This window comes from Dipteris shenzhenensis, chromosome 15 (genome assembly GCF_047967505.1).
Source record: "Dipteris shenzhenensis isolate YYH24624 ecotype China chromosome 15, Dip_SZ_1.0, whole genome shotgun sequence".
Taxonomy (NCBI): Eukaryota; Viridiplantae; Streptophyta; class Polypodiopsida; order Gleicheniales; family Dipteridaceae; genus Dipteris; species Dipteris shenzhenensis.
Genome location: NC_141610.1, coordinates 53,901,620 through 53,928,374, shown reverse-complemented (window position 1 = coordinate 53,928,374; position 26,755 = coordinate 53,901,620). Strand labels below are relative to the sequence as shown.

General features: G+C 45.5%; 1 protein-coding gene across 3 annotated transcripts in view; it reads left to right on the top strand.

Annotated features, from left to right (window-relative positions):
* Positions 1-813: 813 nt before the first annotated feature.
* Positions 814-26,755, top strand: part of LOC147893990 (homeobox-DDT domain protein RLT2-like) — a 45,057-nt gene continuing 19,115 nt past the window's right edge. The window contains exons 1-14 of one of the 3 annotated variants that reach the window (XM_087385793.1): positions 814-1,534; positions 1,652-1,943; positions 2,052-2,564; positions 5,265-5,374; positions 5,658-6,182; positions 6,305-6,394; positions 6,853-7,005; positions 7,124-7,346; positions 19,383-19,483; positions 19,715-19,801; positions 20,025-20,177; positions 20,560-20,715; positions 20,871-21,080; positions 21,266-21,991. In XM_087385793.1, coding sequence (XP_087241919.1) covers positions 1,838-1,943; positions 2,052-2,564; positions 5,265-5,374; positions 5,658-6,182; positions 6,305-6,394; positions 6,853-7,005; positions 7,124-7,346; positions 19,383-19,483; positions 19,715-19,801; positions 20,025-20,177; positions 20,560-20,715; positions 20,871-21,080; positions 21,266-21,991 — 3,153 coding nt within the window. In that variant the 5' untranslated portion in view covers positions 814-1,534; positions 1,652-1,837. Of the gene's footprint in view, positions 1,535-1,651; positions 1,944-2,051; positions 2,565-5,264; positions 5,375-5,657; positions 6,183-6,304; positions 6,395-6,840; positions 7,006-7,123; positions 7,347-19,382; positions 19,484-19,714; positions 19,802-20,024; positions 20,178-20,559; positions 20,716-20,870; positions 21,081-21,265; positions 21,992-26,755 lie in introns of all 3 variants that reach the window. The other 2 variants (XM_087385791.1, XM_087385792.1) reach the window with 2 other exon arrangements.

Here is a 26,755-nt window from a genome sequence, read left to right as displayed (position 1 = left end):
ATGATAGCATACGGATCTTACTGTAAAACCTTGTCTGAGTCAACAAGGTGCGAGACACTATCTCTACTATGTCTGGGCCCATGAGTAGAGAAGAAGTGTTTGTTGACCCTGCCACCCATCTGAATCCAAAATGATTCCCGTGCATGAAAGGCATACTCTGCTCTCTGATCCAACAATGTCTGCATATGAGCCCTCGCTGCAGCAAGGCGCTCCTGAATCTAAGCATTAGTGGGCCTCTTCTGCTCTTCCCTCTGAAGGGACGCTAACTGTTGGCGTATACCAATCTCACGTCTGAGAATCTCACGTCTCCTTGACTCAGCAACTATATGATAATAGTCACTAATTATTTGCATGTAGGACCAGGAGAAAAACTAACCTACCTAATTATTTGCATGTAGGACCAGGAGAAAAACTAACCTGATTCTTCTTTTATTTGCATGTAGGACCAAGAGAAAAACTAACCTGATTCTACCAAAAGTGCCAAAAAGCGTCCCAAAGGGGGGGGACCAAGACTCAACTGCCCCTCGGACTTGAACTCAAACCGGCGGCAACGCACCCACACTGTAGTGCCACTTGTGTGAAGTTCTCAAGTGGTGTGCACAAGCTTAAGATCGAAGTGTCTAGAAAACTCCGTCCAAAGGGTTAGTTTTTTGTCTCTTTTGTGGGATTTACAGCATATAAGGCTAGTACTAATGTGCTGAGACTGGTGTTATCAATGATGAGAGCCCTGGGCAGAAGAGACTCAAGAGCGGCTGTGCGGCAAAGTCACGAGATAATGTCTATCCTCACAGAAAACCCACTGCTTCTTCAAGTCGGAAGGCGCGAGAAGGATGTAGCCTGCAGCTGTGGAGCTCCGGAGTAAAGGTTTTCGATTCCTGCACCGCTGCCAAAGAATGGTTAGTGTGTCCACGGTCGTAATATCTTTTACGCGTTGGTTCAGATCGATGGCGACGGGTCAAGACTCACGGCCGTCCGTAGTGAGTGCAAATTCACTGGCACGACTCCAGCAAAAGCATTCGCGGCACAGGAGGCGTACCGCAGCGAGTGTTAAAGCGTAAAGGGCTGGCATTCGGTGTCACATACATGGGATTTTCCAACGCGTCAATCGCCTTTCGTCTTCCCCACATTTGCTTGCGAAAATCCAACGATTCCAACGCACTCTGGCATCCGCCTTTCGTCTTCCTGAATCCCATCGCACATTGCTTAGGTCTGGTCTATGGTTGCGAAGGATCCAACGCCCACGCCCTCTTTCGTCTTCCCCCATGTTTGCTGATGTTTCATCCGCCTATGGTCTGCCGACATTGCTATGTTTGCTTTAGCCGTTCCTTCCACTTCCCAATTTCCTGTTTCGTCCCGGGATCAGAGAGGGAAGAGTGTTTGGCAATGGGGTTCGCTGGAAGGAAGGACTTTGGAAGGCGATGACAGCCGGACGCCGGAGCACAGCAGCACGCCACTGCCCAAATTCCGTATGCAGATGCTAGACTTGACTCAGCGCGCGCCTGTCTGTCTGTCTATATGTAAATAGACTTAAAAGGTAAAGTACTTGTGCGAAGGGCCTTATAAGTAAAGTCTCGGTGTAAATCATACGCTTAGCGTCATCATCACCATGCCCATCCATCCATGCTAATGCATGCCCATCATTCTGTGACAGGGGCGTGCCCTGCTGGCAGGACTCCGACGGTCTCCACGTCATCCGTCGCCCCTTACACTGTCTTTCCCAACAACGACGGCTTCCTCTTCATCATCACCGTAATGCCTTTCTCTTCATCACCTTCCCGAGGCCTCCTCCGCCCGATTTCTCCGTCGCTCGCACCTCCAACCCTCTCTCATCCTGGACATGGAGGCGGAAGAGGACCGGGCGCACAGTCCCCACGATGATAAGAACGGTAAGCGCAGGATGAAAACTCCTCTCCAGTTGGAGACGCTCGAGAAAGTCTTCGCAGGTGAACTCACCGAGTCTCTTCTTCTGCCCGATTTGCGTCGTTTCCAACAGCTTTTGGAACAGTCGTGCGAATTTGTCTAAATTTGGCTTTGTTTGGTCCCTCCCGCAGAGGAAAAGTATCCCTCGGAAGCCGTTCGGGCGCGGCTCTCCGTCCAGCTTGGACTTTCGGACAGACAGCTGAAGATGTGGTTTAACCATAGAAGGTTGAAGGACAGAAAGTCTAGAGAAGACGACGATCCTATTATCCCAGCCAAGAAGGCGCAGCAGAGGGACAAGGCTCTCCCTTCCGGCGAATTTCCGGCATCGGAGGCGATGGATTGCGCCGCGGTGCCAGGGAAATGCTGCGACGAGGAGGAACGCAAAGGGAGTAGTAACAATCCGCACGATGAAGCTGCTTCCCGTTCCAAGAGGTCAGCGGAGAAACGTGGGAAGGATCCAGACTGCGCGCCAAGGAAAAGGAGTCGTCACGCAGGGTCGAAGAGTGCAGATCCGTCAAGAGCCGCCGAAGTGCTAGCTATCTCTTCGGTGGAGGCCCAGCTAGGCGAGCCTCTGAGGGATGATGCTCCCCTGCTAGGCGTGGAGTTTGATCCTCTTCCACCGGGCGCCTTTGGTTCTCACGCCGGTAAGTGGTCTTCTCCAATTGCTGCTGGAAAAGTCATAGCTTGTAGCCACATGCGCGTCATACTTTGGATCGGACAATGCTATTATGTGCAAGTGCCGTGGATGCGATTAACTTGCAGTATTATTCATCGTCGTCAAAAGGGATTAAGCTGCTTGCTTTGTTCTTGAGCTGCGCATAAAAGCAATCTATCAGTCGCTCAAGCGTAAAAAAATTTGGGCAACTGTATATAATTACGGGCAACAAGCTAGGTTCTGTTTTGTACAACGCAAGGTGCGAACTGCACGAAATGCATGCTCCATTACCAGATAACCGATAATGGGAAATTTTGGAGAAGCACTCCAGAAAGATGTGGTGTGTGTGTCTATGCTAGCTGGCAAAGGGTCTGGATTAGATGCATGGCTGGGATGTGGAAACAGAGTCTCGCTCTCATCTTAGCCTCAAGCAGTTTGTAATATGCGCCCCAATCAAACAGAAAACTCATTCAAAGTAAGATTAGTTGGGGGAAGGAGGAGAGGAGAAAAAACGGTGGCCGTGAGTTTTTTCAATCTCATCTTCCATACGGACTGGTGATCACTATCAAACAATAGTGATCTTTTACATTCGCTGAAAGAAATTACTATAGACTTGCTGTGTAGCTAGTACTTGTTGCTTGTGTGCTAGTCCAAGGACCTTTTTGCGGGGTTCCAAAACTTATTTTACATAACTTCCTAGCTTTGTAGCTGGCTGATTTAAAAGATTTTTTAGATAGCCTCTGTTGTCATCATATCTTTCTCTGATGTGTGCGAGGCCTGACATATTAGGAGTACGTGCTACTCATTTTTCACCTTCCCCGTGGGGCAGATTTTGCATGTTCTTTCTCCCTTGGGACCGTAGGCCTTGCCCACCTTCCCTTCTCCACTTCTAGATCATGTGAGCTGGTTCTCATTTTGGATATCAGATGCCTTTTAAACATTGATATGTCTTCCCCTAGGTATTTTTTGCATCCCATAGCTGTCCAGTGGATTAATCCCCTGGTTCTTGCCATAATTTTGGTAGCATCTTCTACGTCACTAGCCCCCAGATCTCACATGCAGCCTCTGCTATATCAGCAGCTGTTATACCCCATAATTCCATCTATTTCATCTTGTCTCGGTGCCATCCAGTGGTTTGTGTAACTTTCAATGCCTTGTGAGGTATCCTGCTGGGGTAATCCACGAATTGGCATAATGCCTCCCCTGAGAGAGAGAGAGAGAGAGAGAGAGAGAGAGAGAGAGAGAGAGAGAGGGGGGTTATGAAAGTCATGCCTTTAATTGTGTTCACTAGAGCTCACTTTGCTTATTGACTTAGTAGGGGTTGTGAACTGAATGCACAGCTGTGATAGTGATTATTTGCTTTTAACTTATTTGCATGCGAATCATGTGCTTCGTTGTGATGTCAGAACTTTCTGATGGAGTCCTTGTGAAATTTGGTTTTTGATAATGCAATGGCTTTCCAACATCTCCACGAAGGTCACCCTACTTGTCTAGGGAACCAAAACCCTCTTTGGAGTTCGTATAAGAAGCAAAGCTTAGGGTAGACTCTTAAGAAATGTCGAATAGGGTTAAAGTATTATATGGGTAGGGGGATCAGATGACAAAGCCGTGCTAGAGTATGGTATAGGAACAAAGAGAGCGGATGGAGGATATTGTGAAATTTGGTTTTTGCTTATGTAGTGCCTACAGCATCTCAGTGGAGGTCCCCTACCTGCTTGTTTTTTCCAATAACAGCCCTCTCCAATGAAGTTCACGTGAGAAGCAAAGCATAGGACACATTCTTAGAGATGTCAGACAATGCTAGAGTACGATATAGGAGCAAGGGGAGCGGCACCATCGTCCTTGCCAAAATGCCCGTGGCTCCACCTTTTGTGCATCGCTCAATCTCCCACGTAAAATCTTTCTAGCCTCTCAAGTAGTCCATCATGTTGTCGCTGGCCAAAGGAGTAGTGGATGCTACCAGGGAGTCTACAGAACTCTACCTATCGCCAAGGATCTTTGCCACTAACCACAAAGATGGACTCCCAAGAGTTGTGCTCTGATGAAGGCATTGAGAAGGAAGCGCCACTCTGCTTGTCCTCCTCAAACGCTAGATTGTTGAAGTCTCCTTCAACAATCCATGTCTAGAAGGCTCTTTATAAGCCCTCTCTAGAAAGGAGGTTGTCGTTGCTGACAAGCAATGTGCATACACATTCAGGATCCCAATCCTGGAGTCTCTCATCCTCAAGCAAATCCACACCACATGTCCTCCAATGAGCTCTCCCGGATCAAACACGTCTGGGGCCAGAGTCTGGGCTATTGAAATACACACAGCCCCACTCTTGCCCACAGCTGGAGACATGAGGTGGCTTGTTGCTCTATGGGAAGCATTGGATTCTTCGATGCTGAGTGAGGTTGCGAAGGTTGTGGGTTGAGTGCATGGCTGGGATGTGAAAGCAGTGTCTCTGTCCTTTTGCTCATCTTCCTAGCCTCAAGCAGTTTCTAGTATGAAGTTTATCACACGCCTTTGAACATGTTCACTAGAGCACACTCTTGCTGCTGATTGACTTAGCAAAGGCAGTGAACCGAACACACAGCTTTGTACATGATTATCTTATTGTAACTTATTGCATGCAAAGACATGTGCTTCATTGCGAAGTCGTATTTATCTGATGGAGGGTATTGTGAAATGTGATTTTTGATTATGCAGTGCCTTTGCAGCATCATAAGTCTTTGCCCGTACGAGATTCTCAACAGTACATGGAGAATAAACCTGTTGAGAGGTCTCGCAAATCGAGCTCACTGAAGCCTGCCTTTTTGGTGAGTATGGCTTTTTGTATTCCTTGTGATTGTTAGTAAGCATGAAGTATTACTCAGTCTCGCAAAGGATAGATCTTAATGGTTCCTTTTGAAGATAGTTTCCTAATGTCAAGTGCACCATGTATGGTAGTTCTTGACTTCTGTATCACAAGTGCACCTTCATCATCCCCCTTGTTTCTCCTCTACCCCTTGGTTTTTTTCTTCCCCCATTATTTTGTTATTGTGATGTTCATGTAGTCTGATTTTAAACCCTGAAGTTGTGGAAATTTCCTGTTTCTTACAGGATTCGGTTTTTGATCCACCCTCTCATAAAGGTGATCGACGCCGGAAAGTACCTTCTGATAGTGGGCGGAGCATCCACACCCAACTTGGATCAAGAGCTCTGCAGGAGTATCAATTTATTCCAGAGCAACCTTCAGGAAGAACTGATGTCAGCGCTGCATACGAAAGATCAGGGCAATCAAAGCTCTTTTTAGGCTCTGAAAGTCCACTGCAAGCTTTGACGCCTCATGGATCCTTTTTACGAGGTGGTGAGAGCCTTGCCAGCTCATTTGGATTACAGGGGAGACTTCCACATATTGGTGGTGGTTTATTGTTCCATGTAGATGCCCATAACAATCATTTGTTTTCGCATTCTCGAGTGGAGTTTGATGGTCTGCGTCAGGACTCTTTTTCCAGTTTTGGTTATGACTTTGGGGGTCGCAGTAACCCTTTTCAGCTACTGCCGGTTGGCACATCATTGAGCAGTTCTGAAAAGCTGTCTATTATGGATGAACATGAGCCCAATCAAATGGGCAGGAAAAGAAAGGTAATGTGCTCTTTATGTTATTGGTTCTAGTATAATATCTGTTGTTACTAAGATTTTTGCAATGCCAGAAGCAGTGGCTGCCCTTAAATAGCTGGTTTCTGTATGCTATGTTATGGTTGCAGAGTGAAGAAGCCAGAATCGCAAAAGAAGTTGAGGCTCACAAGAAGAGAATAAGAAAAGAAATTGAACGACAGGAAATCTCCAGACGAAAGGTGAGTTCAGAGCTTTGCCCAAAACCTACAAACCCATTTTGATGGTTGTGATACTCTCAGCTGTCCTTCGAGAGATAAGAATTACATTTTTTGGGGACTTTGCAAGGGAGGGGAGGCTGGGGTCTGGAGTGGCAAGTAAGGAGGTCTGCCTCTTTAGCATCTAGCACTTTTACCTCACAAATAATCTGCAGTGCGTTTTCATTTCACACTATTGTCTAATCTAGATATCATGTTAAGCATCTGATGGACGTTTTGTTTTCTCTCTCTCTCTCTCTCTCTCTCGCTCGCTCTCGCTCTCGCTCTCATTGGTTAGTTTATAAGCACATGTTCTGTGTGGGCAATGAGTAACCTGTTTATTGAAAAAAGTGCCTGGAGGTACCTAATTTGCAAGGTTAGGGGGGAGGCCTTAGCTACTGATCAGAAATGGGTTTGCTTGACTAAGTTAGAGAGAGGAGCAGATGCGAAAGGAGCTTGAAAAGCATAACCGAGAGAAGCGCAAAGAAGTTGAAAGAATGGTTCGGGAAAGACAGCGTGAGGATGAGCGAATGCAGCGGGAACAAAGGCGTGACTATGAACGTCGTGAAAGATTGATTCAGAAAGAGACCCAAAGAGTAAGTTCTGGAGAAAATAATTCTGCAAGTCCCCTTTAGCTGGGAGCTTTAGCTTCTAATGGCACTTTGCTCGTGGATGCTGGTGCGTTTAACGTTAACTGTGTTTCTCTTACTTCAGTTGGAACGACAACGTCATAAGGAGGAGGTTAGAAGACTGAAAGAGGCCACAAAGTTGAAAGCAGCTATCGAGAGAGCAACTGCTCGGAGGCTAGCTCGGGAATCTATGGAGCTCATAGATGACGAACGCCTGGAACTGTTGGAAGCTGCTGCAGTGTCCCATGGCCTGCCATCCATCTATCTGCTAGATGGAGAGACCTTGCAGGGATTGGGCAGATACAAAGGTATGGAATGAGTGAATACATCCTTCAAAATCCGACTTTGTTTCGAGCAAAGCATTGTGATGACATCTCCTCTATAGGATATTGTATGTATTAAGGAGCCAATTTGTTGGTCTTTCTTTCAAGTGACAGTGTAGCAGAGGCCACTATCCTCTTCAAAACAGCCAGCTCACTTCCATGAGCATGCCTTGTAGCACTCTGTTCGTGCTCATGACATGAGTGGGGTTATATGTGTGCTACACTTGATGGAGTCCAGGGTTTGAAATCAACCTAGTGCTTGACGAAAGTTTCTGCATCCTGAATCTTTGACATAATTCGGTCCGTCCACTTTATGTCCTTATAGGAGAGACATGGAACGTGTGGAATGAAGGTTGGCTATGTAGTTCATAGCCAAACATGCCATAGTGGCTAGCCCTTGCTCTGCACAATTGATTGATGATTTTGTACTATATATACTCATAGATCACGATTATTGGGTTAAAAATTGCATTAAAAAAAGAAATTGAATGGGGGCACTTGAACATGGAAACTTACATATAAGTCATAAAGGGTGGGCTCTTTTATCTTTTCCATGAGCCGTCAGCATACTGAAATTGACTTCAAGAGAGTGCTTTTCGGGTGCTAAGGAGGAGAAAGTGTTGAGTTGTATGCCATATGCTTCCACTTAACGCTGTATTTGCCTGCCTCTTGATGATCATGCATGGGTCCTTGCTAGCAGTGCCATGCTCTGTCTGGTTGGATTGGCAAGGACACGGCCACTGCCACTGTCAAATTTGGAGAATAAAGTAAAACTGGTTTATCACGAGTTGAATCTTTTTAGATAGTTAACAACTGTCTCAGTCAAGGCACTTATATCTAGAGACTCCGCGGATCTTTAGAAACCCAGTATAGGGCACTGATGAAGACATAAGTGTTGCTTTGCTTGCTCAGTGTGTCTTCCTTTTGTTTTTAGAAAAAAATTGCTACCTCTTTTTTCTTCTCTTTCGTTCTCTCTTTTAGATTTTTGGATTTTAGAACAACAAAAAATCTAAATTTGTACGATTGGATATATTCTAGTCCTACAAAGGTATATATACTTATATCTAGAAATAGTCTTGCCAATCTTTATGCCATGTCAAGGACATCTCCCACATTCCGTGATACCTTTAGGTACGATCCCAGTCTTTTGCTGTCTGCTTAAAGTTATAATGCACAGGTTTTTCAGCATCAAAGTCCCAGATTATTTGGTATGCTTGACATGCGAAAAGGGTGTGATGGTCCTTGATGTTTCCTATATTGTAATCCCCAATGAGCCATCCATTCCATTCTTGCTTTGTGCCAGAACTTGTGTCTAGTCTCTGCCATCGCTGCGGCAATGTGTTTGCATCCAACTTTGATACTGGTAGCTTGTCTGTCTTCATTGATGAGTGGAGTAGGGGGTCTTCATGTTTATTCCTGTTTTACCTGTGATGAATCTATCATGCACCCTCTCTATCATGAGTGGGGTAGGTTGTTGACCGGCACCCATCGGGCTCCCACCCGTACCTCCTAGGGGGACGGGGCCTATGAGACTTAGGTTTCCGAGACCCTAGACTGCACCATTTGGAACTGTAATGGTACCTTATGGTCAGACCTAGGGAACTTCTCGGAGGCTTATACAAGACGAGACATAGTCTTTTACACAGAGACACATCAGAGCCCAGAGCGTCCACTACCGATAGTCAGTGGCTACACATGGGAGTCAGCCTTCAGGGCTGAGACGAGGGATACAAGAGGAGTCCGAGGATTAGGCGGGGTCGCAATATTGTACAGGTCTTCCCTCGTTGGAGCCATCTCCATTGAGAGGAAGGACGCACACTCTCGATTCATGTGGATCCGGATCCGACGCACAAACACCCGTGACCTTTTCATAGCAATATGCTGATCACGGAAGGAGAGGGTATATTGTTGCTTTGTGGATTTTCACAAAGCCTTTGACACAGTATCTCGAGCTCGTCTCATCACACGCCTACAGACACTAGGATTTGATCAGCAGATCATCTGGGCAGTCATGGCATTGTATGAGAGAGTCTCAGGCTGAGTTCGGACAGGTGCAGGTTGGACAGATGAGATCCTGAGTACCATAAGGGTCAAACAGGGTTGTCCCTTATCACCGACCTTGTTTGGCCTCTCATCGATGAGCTTGAGACTTTCATGGGGGGGTTCGGAGGGACCGGTTGCTCACTTGCCGGGATCATCATCAGGATTCTTCTTGATGTAGATGACGTGGCACTCTTGTCGTTCACACCTGAGGGGCTCCAGCGACACCTGGATGCAGTGTAGGCTTTTTGTTGATCCCATGATTTGGAGGTCAACCTTGGCAAGACCAAGGTCATGACCTTTAACACCTCTCGAGCAAACATGCAACGGAAGCAGGTTACTTTTATTTTCGGTGGGTTACCAATTGAGATCGTATCCTCATACACTTACTTAGGGGTCATCTTCTCCGGCCCGATCTTCACGATGAGACGAGCAATGCAGGCCAGACTGAGTAGGGGATATGCCTTGTCACGATCTGTGACGCATTCCTTCTCTATACCTTAGACTTATGGATGGTTTGATGAATGGGCACTTGTGGAAGGGTATGTCCTTTCGACGGGACACTTCCTATGAGGCACAACCCTTCACAAGAGACATTCTATGGAAGAGACACTCCCATTGTAATGTACCCTCTCATCAAGGGTCACACCCTTCACAAGGGGTACGCATCTCTTCATGCACATACACTTTGGAGTACACACCTTTTCATGTGTGACTCTTCACTCTCTATATAAGAGAGGCCCAACTGCATGGATGACACACTACAGACACTCAAGCAATACAAATATTCCTTGTTCTCTGCTATTTCAGTCTCCTTTCTGTTCCTTAGCACATTTCTAAATATAGTAAATCTAGGATTTCTTACAGTGGTATCAGAGCGAAATTTGCTCCTGCCTATAGGAAATGCCCCCCACCTTCTAGCGCCCATCTAATACATCTCTTTTCGCTAGAAGGTTATCCACGCACGTTGTGCATGGAAGAGATGGAGAGAATAAGCGTAAAATTTTTTAGCGCTAACCCCACCTAAAGTCATTAGTGGCCTCTCCATCTCCCTCACATCACGAGTTGATGTGAATAGAAATGTCCCTTAGCACATTTCTAAATATAGTAAATCTAGGATTTCTTACAGTGGTATCAGAGCAAAATTCGCTTCTGCCTGTAGGAAATGCCCCCCACCTTCTAGCGCCTATCTGATACATCTCTTTTCGCTAGAAGGTTATCCACGCACGTTGTGCATGGAAGAGATGGAGAGAATAAGCGTAAAATTTTTTAGCGCCAACCCCACCTAAAGTCATTAGTGGCCTCTCCATCTCCCTCACATCACGAGTTGATGTGAATGGACACGACAAAAATCGTGTCTTTTGATGTGCTCGTGCTGTCCCAAAACCAAGGGACGCACCTTTTCCACCATCGGACACACCTTTTGATGGAGAGTTTCTGACTCCTCACCCAAGGGACACACCCCATCGTGGAAAAAAGGACATCTTTTCGTGTGGGGACACCCCTTTTTAAAACAAGGTCACACCCCTTAATAAAAAGGTACACCTATTCCAAGGGTCACACCCCTTAGAATAGGCACACCCTTTGGCACCAAGCACCAACTACAAAAGTGTACCTAGAGGGCCTAAAAAGGGCAACCAGCCCTACACCCAAGGCCTACCCTAGACTACCCTAGGTACAAGGCAACCCACGTTTTAATTTTTGGCAACCACCCAACGTAGGCAGCCAAACAGAAATGACGATTCCTGTTTGACGCCCATACGGAAATTCATCATGCAGGTTCGCCTCTCTTCCACGCCATACGCAGCTCTCCATCAGCCGATTTGCTGCCCTGGTTTCCAGCCAGTCTTTCCTGGCCGAGATCATTAGCCCTTGCTGCCCGCAAATCAGCCCTGGAAGCAAGCAACGCACTTCCCTCAAGCAGCGCCAGATGCAAGCAGCCTCTGCCAGAGAAGTAAATCGGCCTGGTCCCTGCTGCGCATAGCCTGTGAACAGCGACTCTTGGCAGCCCTCTCTTTCCATCTAGCCAGGCTCGGTCCTCTTCTAGTACCCCACAGGTTTCAGCGCAGGCCATCTTCGCCAGGCTATGAACTTCCACGCAGGAAAAGTGCGCCAGATCTCATGCGATCTGCAAAACGCCTCTGCCAACGTCCCTTCTGCCTCGAAAGTCTCGCCAGGTACTTGTTGCTTGTTCACACATCCACGTGGACTTGCAAAGACAGCAACATGGACCTCCGGACAGAGATCTGCAGGCCTTTTCTATGCAGCTAATTGGCAGATCTAATCTATCCCAGGTGGATTCTTTCCATTCTATTTCTAAGGATTCTCTTTCATATTGTTATTTGACGCTCATTATCAAATTACAGCAAATGAAAGCCTCCTCCTTAAAGCATGGAAACCCCTGGTAATTCCCCAGTCCCTTCAAGGACACCTCAGGCATCATCTAACACAATATCGTGTTCAGATTGCACAACCAGCCCATTTCGGAGCTTTTGCATCGTGGGTCTTCTGTGTCACGTGCCCTTCTAGTGACTTGGACCACATGCTATACCTTCTGCGTGAGGCACCTCAATGACATTACTTCCTCAGCACAGTCCAGGTTGTGTTTCACGAGACACGTAGATACCCAGAACCCGATATTCCTCACGAGTTTGCTGTCCATCTTTGGAGAGACTTTTACCCCTCAGCTTCAGCATCTCCAGGGTACTCTCCACCTCTTTCAGCTCCCAGATATCCTCTTGCACAGGTTGTACCTTTCCCAAAACAGTATTTACACTGTGAAGGTACTCCTCCTCCTGCCTGTAGGAAATCCTCCACTCCCGACAACAGCTCTTATCCCTTCTCAAATCCGTGGACTCTGCAACCTACCCCTGTACTCTCACGAGCAGTAACACCCACTTCGGGATCACCAGTGTTACCTCCTACAGGACCTCCTTTACCAGATTTCCACGGCTGGTTCCATCCTGCTTCTCCTACCCCCTCCAACATGAGCAACCTCAGGGAGCAGCCCGAATTTTCTTCCAGGAATGGTACAAACTAGAGCGCAGGTTCGTGCTCTTCTCACAAGGACCTCCGATATGTTGCAACGCTCGCGTGCAGCCTCTCCGGAGATAAGCGACTCAAGTCCAAAAAAGACCCCTGAAGTCAACTTACAACGCGAAGCACTACTTCAACTTCAAATTTCTCACCTTCAAGACAGCATCTCCGACTTGGTCTAGAAAGTCCAACAACTCCAAGATTCTCACAGTACGACACATACAGAGGATGACGTGACGCCACCGGACGACTATGTGGACTCGTTCCCACTTGAGGTAGAAAATACTGAACTCTGTGTCCTCTACCGTTTACTCCAAGCTTCCAAAACTAAAAGACTTGACATTAAACTTCCGAAAGCCTACATTGGTCAACGAAATTGCCGAACAGTTGACCAAGGGATCGCAAAACTGCGCATGTACTTTGATATTGTTAACCTCACTGAAGGCAAAAAGATTGCGTTGGCAGCCTCCCTCCAAGGATACAGCTTTCCTATGGTGGCAACGACGCTTAAAGGATGGCAAAAGTGTGTTAACTTGGGAACGTTTTGAACACGTGCTCCGTAAGCAGTTCATACTTGCCAATGCGGACGTCCAAGCACGTTCAAAACTCAGACAGTTGGAGCAAACAAGCTCCTTGTCTTCCTACATCTCTCAGTTCACCACATTGGTATTGGAGATTGATGGTTTAACTGATGATGATTGCCTTCATGCTTTCATCTTAGGCCTAAACCCCTCGTTACGCATTGATGTCCTCAAAGCAAACATCACCATCACAGCTGGCGCTATTGCTTACATAGAGCGCATTACAGATTTCCAAAACACAGGGAAGCAGAGCGCTAATAGAACACAGAACTCTACTATGGCCAAAGGTGCTCGTCCTCAAGATAACCCCAAGTTTAGAAAAAACTCGGGTAATCAAGGTCAGCGACAGTCTCAAGATTTCCACAAGTCTTAGAAATCGTATGTTGGATCCCAACAGAAGCACTTCTCCAAGGATCGCGCCTCTTCTTCTTCACAAAGTCATCACTGTCATCCCCAACATAAAGGTGTGGCCACTGACAAGAAGAACAACTCCAGCACAAAAGGACTTTGTACCATCTGTACAGGCGACCATAGATGGTTCGATTGTCCCAAGCGACCAAAGCAAAATTCCAATACGGAACCTAACACTTCCCAAACAGACGATGTTACCCTAGCACAAGACAAGAAAGGCAAAGCTATTCGAATGGCAAATACCATACACGAGTCTTGCCAGCAACCCCGAACCTTCCCTGGCCACTCAAGTACTTTGTGTCCAAGGATCGATTCGTGGAACAACGGTCACTATCCTCATCGACAGTGGCTGCTCCCATAACTTCCTAGCTAGTTCTATGGTCGACAAACTTTGGTTGACCACCCGTCCTAGTCCCATGGACTATCAGATTGAACTCGCAAATGGAACTACCTTCTTGTGCAACACCAGGATCAAAAACTTATCTTTTCGCATCCAACATTATAACAAGTTAAACTTCGACATCATGCCTCTTTCTCGGTACGATGTCATACTTGGATAACAGTGGCTCTACAACTATGATCCATCAATCAGTTTTCGCAGCCATACTATCCAGTTTGCTCACCAGGGAAAACTTATTAAGCTAACTGGTTCTAGGGACTCTCCTTCAACCCCAGTTGCCTCTGTCCTATAAGTAAAGAAGTGGGTTCGTAAACGTCAAGTAAAGACTTCACTTCTGTTGGTTACGGCAGTAGAGGAGACACCAACAAAGGATCCTCCTGAATACCTCAACCAATCTTTTTTTCAGCCCTACCTGGATATTTTTCCACAGGAATTGCCAAAGCAGTTACCACCTCGACGACCAGTGGATCACCCAATCGAACTTATTTCCGGCAGTAATCCACTGTCGAAACCTCCTTATTGGGTTTCTTATACTTAAAATGAAGAAATCCAAAGACAGGTGACCGAACTACTCGACAAAGGTCACATTCGGCCCAGTCGCAGCCCTTTCAGATCTCCTGTACTACTTGTGGAAAAAAAGAATAAGTTAATGTGCCTCTGCATCGACTATCGATCCCTCAACAAGCTGACTATAGAAAACAAGTATCCATTGCCTCGCATCGATGACCTCTTCGATCAACTTCTACACGCAACACAATTCTCAAAGATTGATCTTCGTTCAGGTTATCATCAAATTTGCATACGAGAAGGCGATGAGTACAAGACAGCTTTTCGAACAAAGTATGGACACTATGAATGTTTGGTCATGCCTTTTGGGTTAAACAATGCCCCGGCCACATTCATGACATTAATGAACGACATGTTCAGGCCTTTCCTTGATAAGTTCGTCATCGTTTACCTCGATGACATCCTCATTTTCAGTAGATCCCTACATGAGCATAAAAAACATCTTCACCAAGTTTTTGAAGTTCTCCATGCAAATTCTCTCTCCATCAACGTTGAGAAAAGTGAGTTCTTCAAGACCCAACTCGAATATTTGAGATATGTTATTTCAGCTCAAGGCATCTCTGTGGATCCCAAGAAGGTCAAGGTAATCCACAACTGGCCTACTCCTAAGAATGTTCATGATGTCCACTCTTTTCTCGGATTGGCAAACTTCTATCATACAAAGGTCTATCAGTTTTCCAAAATCGCAGCTCCTATGTCCGAATTATTGAAAGGTACAGCAGTTTTTCAGTGGCTTCTCGCAACAGAGTATAGCTTCCAACAACTCAAGCAAGCACTCACTACCACACCAATTATGGCTATTGCTGACCCAAACCTTTCATTTGAGGTCATGACCGACGCTTCCGACATCGCTACAGGAGCAGTCTTGATGCAAGAAGGCAGAGTTATTGCTTTTGACAGCCATAAACATTCTGATATCCACACCCGATACCCGGTTTATGATAAGGAGTTTCTTGCGGTTGTACATGCTTATCGCTCTTGGAAACATTATCTCATGGGAGCCGACTCGGTGGTCAAGACAGACCATCACTCTCTAAATGAACGCTCGACAAGCATGTTGGGTTTAGTTTCTGGCCAACTTTCACATGACCATTGAGTACATTGCAGGACTACGCAATGTAGTTGCAGATGCTCTCAGCAAGTTAACTCTAGCATCAGCTATGGTAATCTCTACATTATCTGTGGATGTTCCGAATTCATTCAAAGAGAAGTATTTCAATGATAAAGACTTCGGCACAGCAGTACAAGTTCTTTCAAAAGATCAACCTTCGACTTCCGAACAGAGGATTTTCTCATCCTATTCTTATACGGACGACCTTCTGTATTATCAAGATCGTGTCTGTGTACCACATGACAAGGATGTTCGACGTCTTTTGTTAAAAGAGCATCATGTAGTTCCTTATGTTGTCCATCCAGGCATCAACAAGACTTATAGGTTACTCAGTGCAACATACTACTGGCCTCAAATGAAAAGCGACGTCATTAAAATGGTATCTTGCTTATCTTGTCAACAAATGAAAGCAAGCCGACGACTTCTAGCAGGACTTCTTTAGCCTCTTCCAGTTTCAACTGAAAGGTGGGAAAGTATTTCCATGGATTTCATTACAACACTACCACGCTCCTCGCGAGGTAACACTCAGATTATGGTAATTGTTGATCGATTGTCCAAAATGGCACACTTTGTTGCGAGCAAAAGAAGTGCACAGGCTCTGGACATCGCCAAACTCTTCATACAACACATCTTCCGACACCATGGATTGCCCAAGAATATCATCTCCGACAGAGATCCTAAGTTTACGAAGTCACTTTTGGATTTCACTGTTCGAATCTTTGGGTACAACTCTACTATTCAGTTCAGCCTACCACCCAAAATCAGATGGCCAGACTGAAAGAGTCAACCAAGCTCTGGAAGAAATGCTTCGACATTATATTCAGTCACACCTAGTAGCTTGGGAAGAGTATCTACCACTCCTTGAGTTTGCTTATAATAACTCTTTCCATAGTGCCATCAGCATGACTCCAATCCAAGCAGCTTATGGACACACTCCGATTGTCCCAACGAATTTTGTACTTCAACATCGAGTGGCCCTAGTTGATCAACTGGTTTAAGAAATGCAAGACATTCTACTCCAAGTCAGGGATCATATGCGAAATGCGCAAGAGCGGTATCAATGGTCTGCCAACAAACATAGACGTCACTTGGAATTTGACATTGGTGACATGTTGCTATTATTTGTAGCCCCACATCGCTATAAGACGGTTAAGTCTGTGTTTCCTAAGTTGCGACCAAGATACTATGTGGACCTTTTCGGATTGTCAAGAAAAATTCACCTTTCAGTTACGAATTGGAATTACCATCATCATGGGGTAAAATCCATCCGAAATTTCATATTTCTTGGCTAAAGACGTACATTCCAGGCGATGAAGCAGTTCCTCCTGCAGGTGATTATGTCCTAGAAATCGAAGACGATTATGTTCTCCTAATTCTTGAGTGTAATCTGGACCATCGACAGCGAGAGACTCGACATCGACTTATCACGGAATTCCTTGTTCTTTGGTGCGATCTGGACGACTCAAACGCTACCTGGCAATCTGATGAAGACTCACAGCAGTACCTTGACATTTTACAGCAGTATTTTCAGAATTTACTGTGATATTTCCTTCATCAGTTCATTATCTCCACCAGGGTCTTATTTTGAGTGGGAGGGGATGTCACGATCTGTGACGTATTCCTTTCTCTATACCTTAGACTTATGGATGATTTGATGAATGGACACTTGTGGAAGGGTATGCCCTTTCGACGGGACACTTCCTATGAGGCACAACCCTTCACAAGAGACATTCTATGGAAGAGACACTCCCATTGTAATGTACCCTCTCATCAAGGGTCACATCCTTCACGAGGGGTACACACCTCTTCATGCACATACACTTTGGAGTACACACCTTTTCATGTGTGACTCTTCACTCTCTATATAAGAGAGGCCCAACTGTATGGATGACACACTACAAACACTCAAGCAATACAAATATTCCTTGTTCTCTGCTATTTCAGTCTCCTTTCTGTTCCTTAGCACATTTCTAAATATAGTAAATCTAGGATTTCTTACACGCCTCACTAGCTCGGCTAGAGAGACAATGCTTTCACTCCCACTTCCAGGACCCTCGGACCAAGGCTCTTCTCTTCGACTCCTTGGTCCCAACCGGCCGGTATGTATGGCAGCCCTTGTTGGGGGCCTGACATGTCAGAGATAGAGTGGACACGGGTGGAGCATCTGCAAATCCTCATGCTCTCACGGATGATCCGGGGAAAACCGTCTGTACAACATCACATCATTGAGGCCGAGTTTGGTGCTTCTCCACTCTAGCTAGATGTAGCCTTTTAGACCATCACATATCTACACCGGGTTAGATCATATGAGGACTGCACATAAGGGAGACAGAGGTTGCCATGGTTGGCTCTCGATTTCTCCATGAGGTTGGCAGCAGAGGGAGACGAGCGATGCTGGTATGCACGGACTCATAGATGGTTTGTGAGACTAGGGTTCTACATCGATAGGATACCTTCTTTTCAGTATAGTTTAGATGCCCCTCCGGGACTCCCATCCACCATCCCGATTGGGCCACACACCAACCAGGTCATTCGAGAGGATCTCCTGCAGCTACACACCTTTAGGACCTGGTTGGAGTCGAGGGAGCTTCCAGTGAAGCTAAGTTTCTAGAGAGATTACTGTCTTCGTATTTTGGAGGAGGGATTCATCACACCACCGGGGTACACTGAGCTTCATATGCCTCACTCACTATAGATCTCCATCGGACAGTTTCGGGTATCATCACACCGCCTCCGCATAGAGAGCGGCACAGAGGGGATTCCTAGGGAGCATTGCTTATGCATATTGTGCGACTGTCAGGAGGTTGAGTCGGAGGAGCATTTTATTTTCAGGTGCCTAGTGTACTACGAGATCCAAGGTCACTACCATTGCCTCTTCAGAGACGGCTCCGAGCTCCTTTCCAGATTCCTCGCCTACCCAAATCAGAGATGCCTCGTAGCCTTCATTCACGAGGGGGTCCGATACAGAGAGTACTTACTCAGGCGACGGGGCTTGGCCACATCATCAGACACCTCTCAGAGCAGGATCACAGAGTTCTTTCCATCGAGTGACATTGATCGTCCAATCTCTAGCCGCAGACATGACAGAGACCCCGACCCGACGACCGCAGCGCGACACATGAGACATCGAGGGGACACACATATCACTCTGGGGGGCCTCCCGTCATTGTTTAGACCCGGGATACGTCCCATGGGAGTCACGGTGGCTCTGGTCTTGTGTCGAGCCTCATCCAGGAGACCGAGATGCACAACATCCCTTGACAAGCGCCAACGTCCCATCACCTGCTATGCACCAGCCAGGGCAACATGACATACGGAAGATTCCGCTCCGCTCCAGTCCTTTTCTTTTCTTTTCATTGTTACATCCAGATGTATTTGATTATGTATGATCAGACTTAGGATTCAGCACGGGTAATGATGCTCGTTTCTGTAGCTCCACCCTTATTGTGATTTGTATCAGGTTTTCTTTCAGTCGCATAGACCCATCAGTCTTCCAAAGACTCTAATAAAATTTCTTTCTTTCTTTCTTTCTTTCCATTTTTCCAATATTCTCAGTTCCTTATGATGTCAGTCACCGTTTTGATCTGTTTCCAATAAATTTGGGCAAGTCTAGGGGCCCATGCTCAGCATCTATAAAAGATCAGTCTGTACCAATGTAAATGAATTGGAATTTTCTCAAAGAGACAGATGATTGTGAAGATGAGCCTTTTAAATGTCGTTGCACAAGCTAGGGACCTAAGAATGGAGAGAGGGATTGGATAGATTTTTTGCGTAGGTAGAGTAGCCTCTTCAACTACAAATTTCAATTTGCCCTCATATAGCTCCGCAGCTGATTGGATAATAGTCTTGTATTGATATATAATTATGTTTTGCAGAGTTTTTGAAGAAGTTCCCCCCTTCAGCCGTTAGTATGAAGAAGCCCTTGGCAGTCAGCCCATGGATTGACTCTCAGCAGAATGTTGGAAACCTTTTTATGGTATGCAATTATTCTGGCTTCCAATTGGTATCTGTAGCATGGATTTGATTTAGTGCAAGGCCTGCTGTGTCAGAGATTTCTTTTAATCATGAGGAAGTTGCTTAGGTATATTGCACGTAGGGGATGTCATCCCACATTGTTGTGATATTTCACCATTTCTCTAGGATAGTTACATTTGCTGTGCAAAAAGCTTCATCCAGATGTTCTTATACAAGCTGATTTTTGGTTCAGGTGTGGAGATTCTTGACAACTTTTGCTGATATTCTTGGTCTTTGGCCATTTACTATGGATGAGTTTGTCCAAGCATTTCATGACTATGTAAGATCTCTTAGTGGGTTTGTCAATCTATTTTTTTCTGAGGCTCGAGGTCAAGTAATGTTTTTTGTGGCAGGAAGCATATTTCTTGAACATTAAGCTAGTTTATGGAAAGGAGGGTGGATCTACAGACCGTGCGATTGTGGAGCCTAGAGGTTTTGATTTTCTGTACGAATGTTTTAAAGGCTACTCTGTGATGTCTTAACCTTTTATTCATATGATGCAGGATCCTAGATTGCTTGGTGAGATCCACATTGCCCTCTTAAAAACGTTAGTGAGAGACATAGAAGATGTGGCTCAAGCTACCACATCTGGGAATGCGGTGAATCAGTATTCAGTTGCATCAAATGGAGGGGGGCATCCTCAACTTGTAGAGGCAGTAAGTGATTGAAACCTACCTTCTTTGTAGAGCTAAGGACTGCACAAGCAATTATAACCATTGGTGCATGTAGCCCGATGAAAGCATTATGAAACCTTCACACTCTTCATTTGCACCAGTACACTTCTTCTGTGTTTGCATACAAGAAGGAAGATAAATGGATTTCATGCTGCTCTTTGTTTATCTTCCTTTGGAAACAAGTAAGTTTTGATCCAGCGTGCCTGATGCGGTGTGAAATATTTATGGTGGTTTCTGTGGTGCTCGCAACCTTAGTTGGGGGTATTTTTGTAGTCCATTATGTCTCATGATTTCAGATGTCAACTTTTTGGATGCAATTTGAAATGGCAGCTCGACATTTTGACTAATTTAGTCAATGCAACAGGCATTTGTGTGGGGTTTTGATATCAGGGAATGGCGACAACATTTAAACCCCTTGACTTGGCCTGAAATTCTTCGGCAATTCTCCCTGGCTGCTGGATATGGTCCCAGGTGGAAGAAGCAGGAAGTGGAAGTGGATGACTTCCGTTGTGATGATGAGGTATTCAGTGTGCATCAAGGTTCTAAAATGCTTGTGAATCATGCTCACTGGTAATACATGGGCATGGTCTTGAGCACAGTCTCTCTGTTTCTTCCTTTGAAAGGGAAAGGGAGAGGGATATATGAATATGAGTTATTTTCTGGTGTTCTGTAAAGGGGAACGAATGCGAGGAGGCTGTGAACATATTAAGGTCAGGAGCAGCTGCTGCAAATGCAGTTGCCCTTATGAAGGGAAAAGGGAGTTTGCATTCTCGGAGGTGTCGATATCGATTGACTCCTGGCACCGTGAAATACGCTGCATTTCATGTGCTGTCCGTTGAAGGTGCCAGTGGCCTCTCTATCTTGGACGTGGCAGATCGTATCCAGGTATGAACAACTTGCTCTAATAAGTCGCAAAGTGACTGGAATAAAATAAAGGACAATTCTGATTCTTTTAGCTTTTTATTATGACTAATAATGAAGGGTAGCCAAGCATTGATGTCTGTCAGGTTATGCTTCACATTGCATCATTTCAGCCAGCTGAGCATATGTTGTGGGTTTTTTTTGTCAAGAAATCTGGCTTGCGTGACCTTACAAGCAGCAAGACTCCAGAGGCTTCAGTTGCTGCTGCACTCTCACGTGACACAAACTTTTTTGAGAGGGTGGCTCCTTCAACATATTGTGTACGGCCGGCTTTTAGAAAAGATCCTGAAGATGCAGAACGATTGCTGCTAGCAGCCCGGGAGAGAATTCGCTTGTTTCAATATGGGATTTCTGAGGTTGATGATGCTGAGAAGGATGCAGAAGATGCTGATGAGGCTGATCGGGAGGAAGAATCTGATGATGACACTGAGGATGCCGAGGGAGATGTTTTGCAGGGTGCTTTCAATGAAGGAAAGTTTGTCTTAGGTGTGAAGGAAGGAAAGGTTTTAGAAACAGGAGAACCCTCAGAAAAAGCCAAAAGTTTGCAGTTACTGGACAGCAATACAAGAAATATTCTGAAACATAATAGTGATAGTGTGTTAAGAGGCAAGGATTCTTTGGTTTCAAGCACAGTAGATATCAATACACCAGTTGAAGGTGCATTAGAAGGAAGCACACAGCTAGACAACTGCCCCAGCCTTATGGCTGCATCTATGGAAACAGAGATAGATGAGAGCCACGCAGGTGAACCATGGGTGCAGGGTTTGATGGAAGGGGAGTATTCGGCCCTGAGTGTCGAGGAACGTTTAAACACACTGGTAGCTCTTGTTGAAACAGTGAATGAAGGCAACACTGTTCGAGCTGCTTTGGAGGTGGTGCATTTCTATACATTTGAGCTAATTTTGTGTGAAACATCAAGAAGCGCCGTGTTGTGATTTTTTAAAAATAAATATTTTGTACAAAGCTGCTTTTTTCTTGACATCAGACGACATACATAAGGCATTGACGTCGGAAAATTACCCTTGCAAAGACTACTTACAAAAGTTCTTTAGGGGTCATGAATCCTCAATCTATGCCTGGTGAAATCGTTTATCTGAATCATTGTTGCTGCAACTCCCTGTGTTTGGATGACTTGAGGAGAGAGTTCACGTGTGGTTGAAGCTGCATGTATGCAAGATGTATTTCACTTGAGTGCATATACCTGAGCCTAATCCATGATCTACATTGATCCCCTAATCTCTGGAAGTGCATCAATCTTATGATTGCTAACAGGGCATGGAGTTCTTTATGTATAAATAGCCTTTATAACAAGACTCTAATTATTTTTGTAAGCCTGGCAGATCCTGCAAGGGCCATTCTTTCTGGTAAAGGTATGAAGGCCACCCAGATACACTCTGCTTGCTAAGGCTTGTCTGTTGGGATTGGGTCTGGCTGTTGCCATCCACATCAATAGCCAAAACCAGTGGTGACCTTTTTGTGAGAGGTGACACTTGCAATCTGAAAGCCCCAAGCATTATTCAGGTGACATTAAAATGGAGGGTATCAGTCTTTATTTAGGCTTTGCAACCGGGTCGAGGAGTGAGGTTTTTAGGCCGAGTGATCTTTTCGGATGAAGCATCTGACAGCCAGCTGTGCAGGTCACTGACTTGCACTTCCTGGTCACTGGGCAGTATGACTGACCTGGTGAAATACCTCTCGCTCTTGAAAGACAGCAATTACTCTTTGATTCACTACGAACCTTCTTCGTAAAAGACAGCAAGCACACTTCCCTTTTTGGTCTCCCTCTCTCTCTCTCTCAACAGAGACACTAGGGCCTAGGACAACCTGTCGGGCTGGACCCCCCCGAAGGCATTTTATTACTTGAAGAGAATCTGTTACAAAAGTTCAGCGTAGAGCTGTCTGATACACCCTCTAATCCAAAACGTGAATCCTTCATTACAAGAGCTTCAAGCTCATTTCAAATTGGCAACATGCCACTTGTCTAAAATTTAGACTAAGTCCTATTACATGCCACTAAGGGCCATTCTGGAGTCTTCAAAGCACTTGGTCACATGAACCGCCTCCTAGATGCTTATTAGGCTCCCATAACGCTTAGGAAAAATAACTCTTCCTAGTACCTGCAACAATTAATTAAAGCGCACCACCATGGCACCCATTAATTGTTAGCGCTTTGCATGCAAATAACACACTGTGGACTAATTCTAGTCATGGTGGGCGTCCCCACTGAATACATGTGCACACCTAAACAAATATAAAAATATATATTTATTCTCTGGTTGACCGGGGTCAACACTCTTGATTATAATTAAGGAGCTTTGACTAAGGGTCGAGGCGCCTTAATTATAGCCAAGTCTCTCCAACCGAAGTTGGCACAACTCTCCAACCGAAGTTGGCACATCTTGGTTAACCGGTGTTAACCCTGTTGGCGCATGCCAAGTCTTGTTGATCGAAGTCAACACTCTCTGACCGTAGTCAGCGCTGTGGTTCTCTGGTTAACCGCAGTCAACCCTCTTGGTAATAAACCAAGTCTCCCCGACCTAAGTCAGGTTTACTTGACTAGAGTCAAGTATCTTTGACCGTAGTCAATCCTTTGATCATTAAAAGAACTCTTTGACCATAATTAACACATATAAAACTCTTTAATTATGATCAAATAAATAGTCAACTGTATTTTGACTTAGGATATTTACATTGTGGTGACATCCCCTCGGCTTCTATTCAGTTGACCTCAACTGAAAAGCTTCCTTGTAAACATCCAAAAGCTGTGGATGGTCGGATAACATGTCTTCGTCCATCCACTTGGCATCTAATGCCGTATAATTCTTGAATTTTACAAGATACCTGCAAAACTCCTTATCCTGAGGGCCATTGCGTACAGTATGGTACACAATCTGCTCTGGCTAAAGGACCTCCTCCAGCTCATCCACTTCTGGTGGATCCTCTGATACTAGTTCTGTAGGCTCTGGTCCCTGGAATTTCTTTAGAAGACTCACATGGAATGCATTGTGAATTCTCCAATGCTCTGGCAATGCTAACCTGTATGCAACCTCATTTATTCTTTCTGTAACCCTGAAAGGGCCATAGTATCTAGGAGATAACTTTGCATACACTTTCTGTTTGCCTTTAAACTTGCAGAGCCTAGCTTTTTCAAACTTCAAAAGTACCCAGTCCCCTTCCTTGTCTAACTGTCTCCTATGCTTATCTGCAGCTCTTTTATGTTTCTCTTGAGACCTTTCGATTGCTGTCCGGACTTGGCTGTAAGCTGTCTGGAGGTCTCTCACAAACTGATCAGCTGCAAATATTTCATCTTTGGTCCTCAATATAGGTGGCAAAATCACCTTCCCATATATGACCTCAAAAGGGGCTTTCCCTGTAGAGCTATGTACTGTATTATTGTAAGCAAACTCTACCAACGGTAGGTACTTTTCCCAGTCTGAACTTTGGTCACCCACGTAGCATTTCAGCATATCCAAAACTGTAGAATTTGCTACTTCACTTCAGCATATTCAGATTCGTCCCCATGTTATCAAATAAAGCTCTCCAGAATAGACTGGTCATTCTGGGATCTCGATCACTAACAATGGACTTAGGCATACCATGATGCTTAAAGATCTGTGCCATGAAAAGCTTAGCCATATGATCTGCCTTTATGGTTTTGCGAACCGGAATGAAATGAGCTTGCTTGTTGAATCTATCAATGATAGTCCAAATCCTATCATTCCCTGACTTTGATCTTGGCAAATCAAAAATAAAGTCCATTGTAATACTTTCCCATGGTGCGTGAGGCACGGGAAGAGGCATAAGTAGGCCAGGTGCCTTCCGTCTATCATACTTCACTTTCTGACACGTAAGGCATTCAGTAACAAACTGATGTATATCTTTCCGCATCCCTGGCCAAAAGAAATACCTCTCTAGTGCTAGAGTTGTTGCTGTAATTCCTCTCTGTCCAGCATAGGGAGGTGCATGGCATTCCTCCAAAATTTTTTTCCTCATCTCCTGGGTGATGCATAGGCAATTATCTTTCATTAGATACCCATCTTTCAGGGAATAGTGACTGGTGGATTGCCTCTCTTGCATTTGCTGTAAAATCTCACCAAAATCCGCATCACTAACATATTGCTCCCTCATGCCTTCCAGGTTTTGATGATAAGCAATAGTCACATTATTGACCTGGGGTCTTCGGGACAAGGCATCTGCCACTCTGTTCCGAACTCCTGTGGTATGGACAATCTGAAAATGATACATTGATAGCATGTTTGCCCATTTCATATGCATCTCGGAAAGCTTGGTCTGAGTCAAAAAGTATCTCAGACTTTGGTGATCTGTCTTAACAGTAAAATCTGCACCCAAAAGATAGTGCTTCCATGTATGGATGGCATGAATTACAGCCAATAACTCTTTCTTATAGATTCCTAGATCTCTCTCTGCATCCCGAAGTCTCCTGCTTTCATAGGCCACTACATGACCATTGTGATGCAATGCAGCCCCAACACATTCTCCACAAGCATCGCAATCAACATCAAAATATTGATAAAGATCCGGGACTACAAGAATAGGCTCTGTAGTCAACTTCTCCTTGAGTGTATTGAATGCTTTCTTCTGTGATATTCCCCATGTGAAGGCTGCATTTTTCTTAGTAAGGTCATATAATGGAGCTGCGATATTAGCAAAAATGCCAGGCTGGCTGCCATGTGTCTGCTCTCTGCACATGCTTGTGCCATGTCAGCATGCCACGTGTCACTGCCACGTCAATTGGACCTGCTGGCTGCCACGTCAGCTCGCACGTGTGGTTGCCACGTCATCTGTGTGCCATGTGTAAGCACCACGCCATCGCCTACGCCACGTCAGCAGGTGCCTAAGGTTCCAAACCTTGGCTGTGAATTGGTTGACGTCGCGCGTCGAGCCTTCTGGAGACCATCCGTCGTCACGGGACCTTCTGCGTGCATGTAACCATCCTGGGCATCCGCAAGCACTCAGCGGTGTGACACCCTATGCAGAAATGGCCACCACCATAACCTTCCGTCGAAGACCGTCGTCTGTCAGGCGCTACGAAGCATCACAACTTGCTTCTACTCCCACAGCAACCGTTCGGTCCAATCTCCCCTCGTCAGGTCTCACGACGCTAATAGTCGTTGTGGAAGCTTCGCCATCGAAAATTCGGTCGGGGTCTAGCAAAAGGCACCCCGTCACCTGATGTAAACACGTGCGTAAGGGCGGTGCTCCTTTACGCCACTTAGACTTCTGGCGTTGGCTCTCCGTCTTGACTTTCTGTTTGCAGACGCTTAAACACCACACTTTGCATTCGCCAACAGGCTATGCGTCGTTGTGGTAATAGGCGTCATCAATTTAGCGACTACCTCCTTTACTCAAGTACACTTGCGCCTGCACGACAGTTCTTTTCAGGGTGCTTCCCAAAACCGTCATGGTTCAAGAGAACCACGAAGCTGTGCTCTGATACCAATGAAATACCTCTCGCTCTTAAAAGACAGCAATTACTCTTTGATTCACTACGAACCTCCTTCGTAAAAGACAGCAAGCACACTTCCCTTTTTGGTCTCCCTCTCTCTCTCTCTCTCAACAGAGACACTAGGGCCCAGGACAACCTGTCGGGCTGGACCCCCCCGAAGGTATTTTATTAC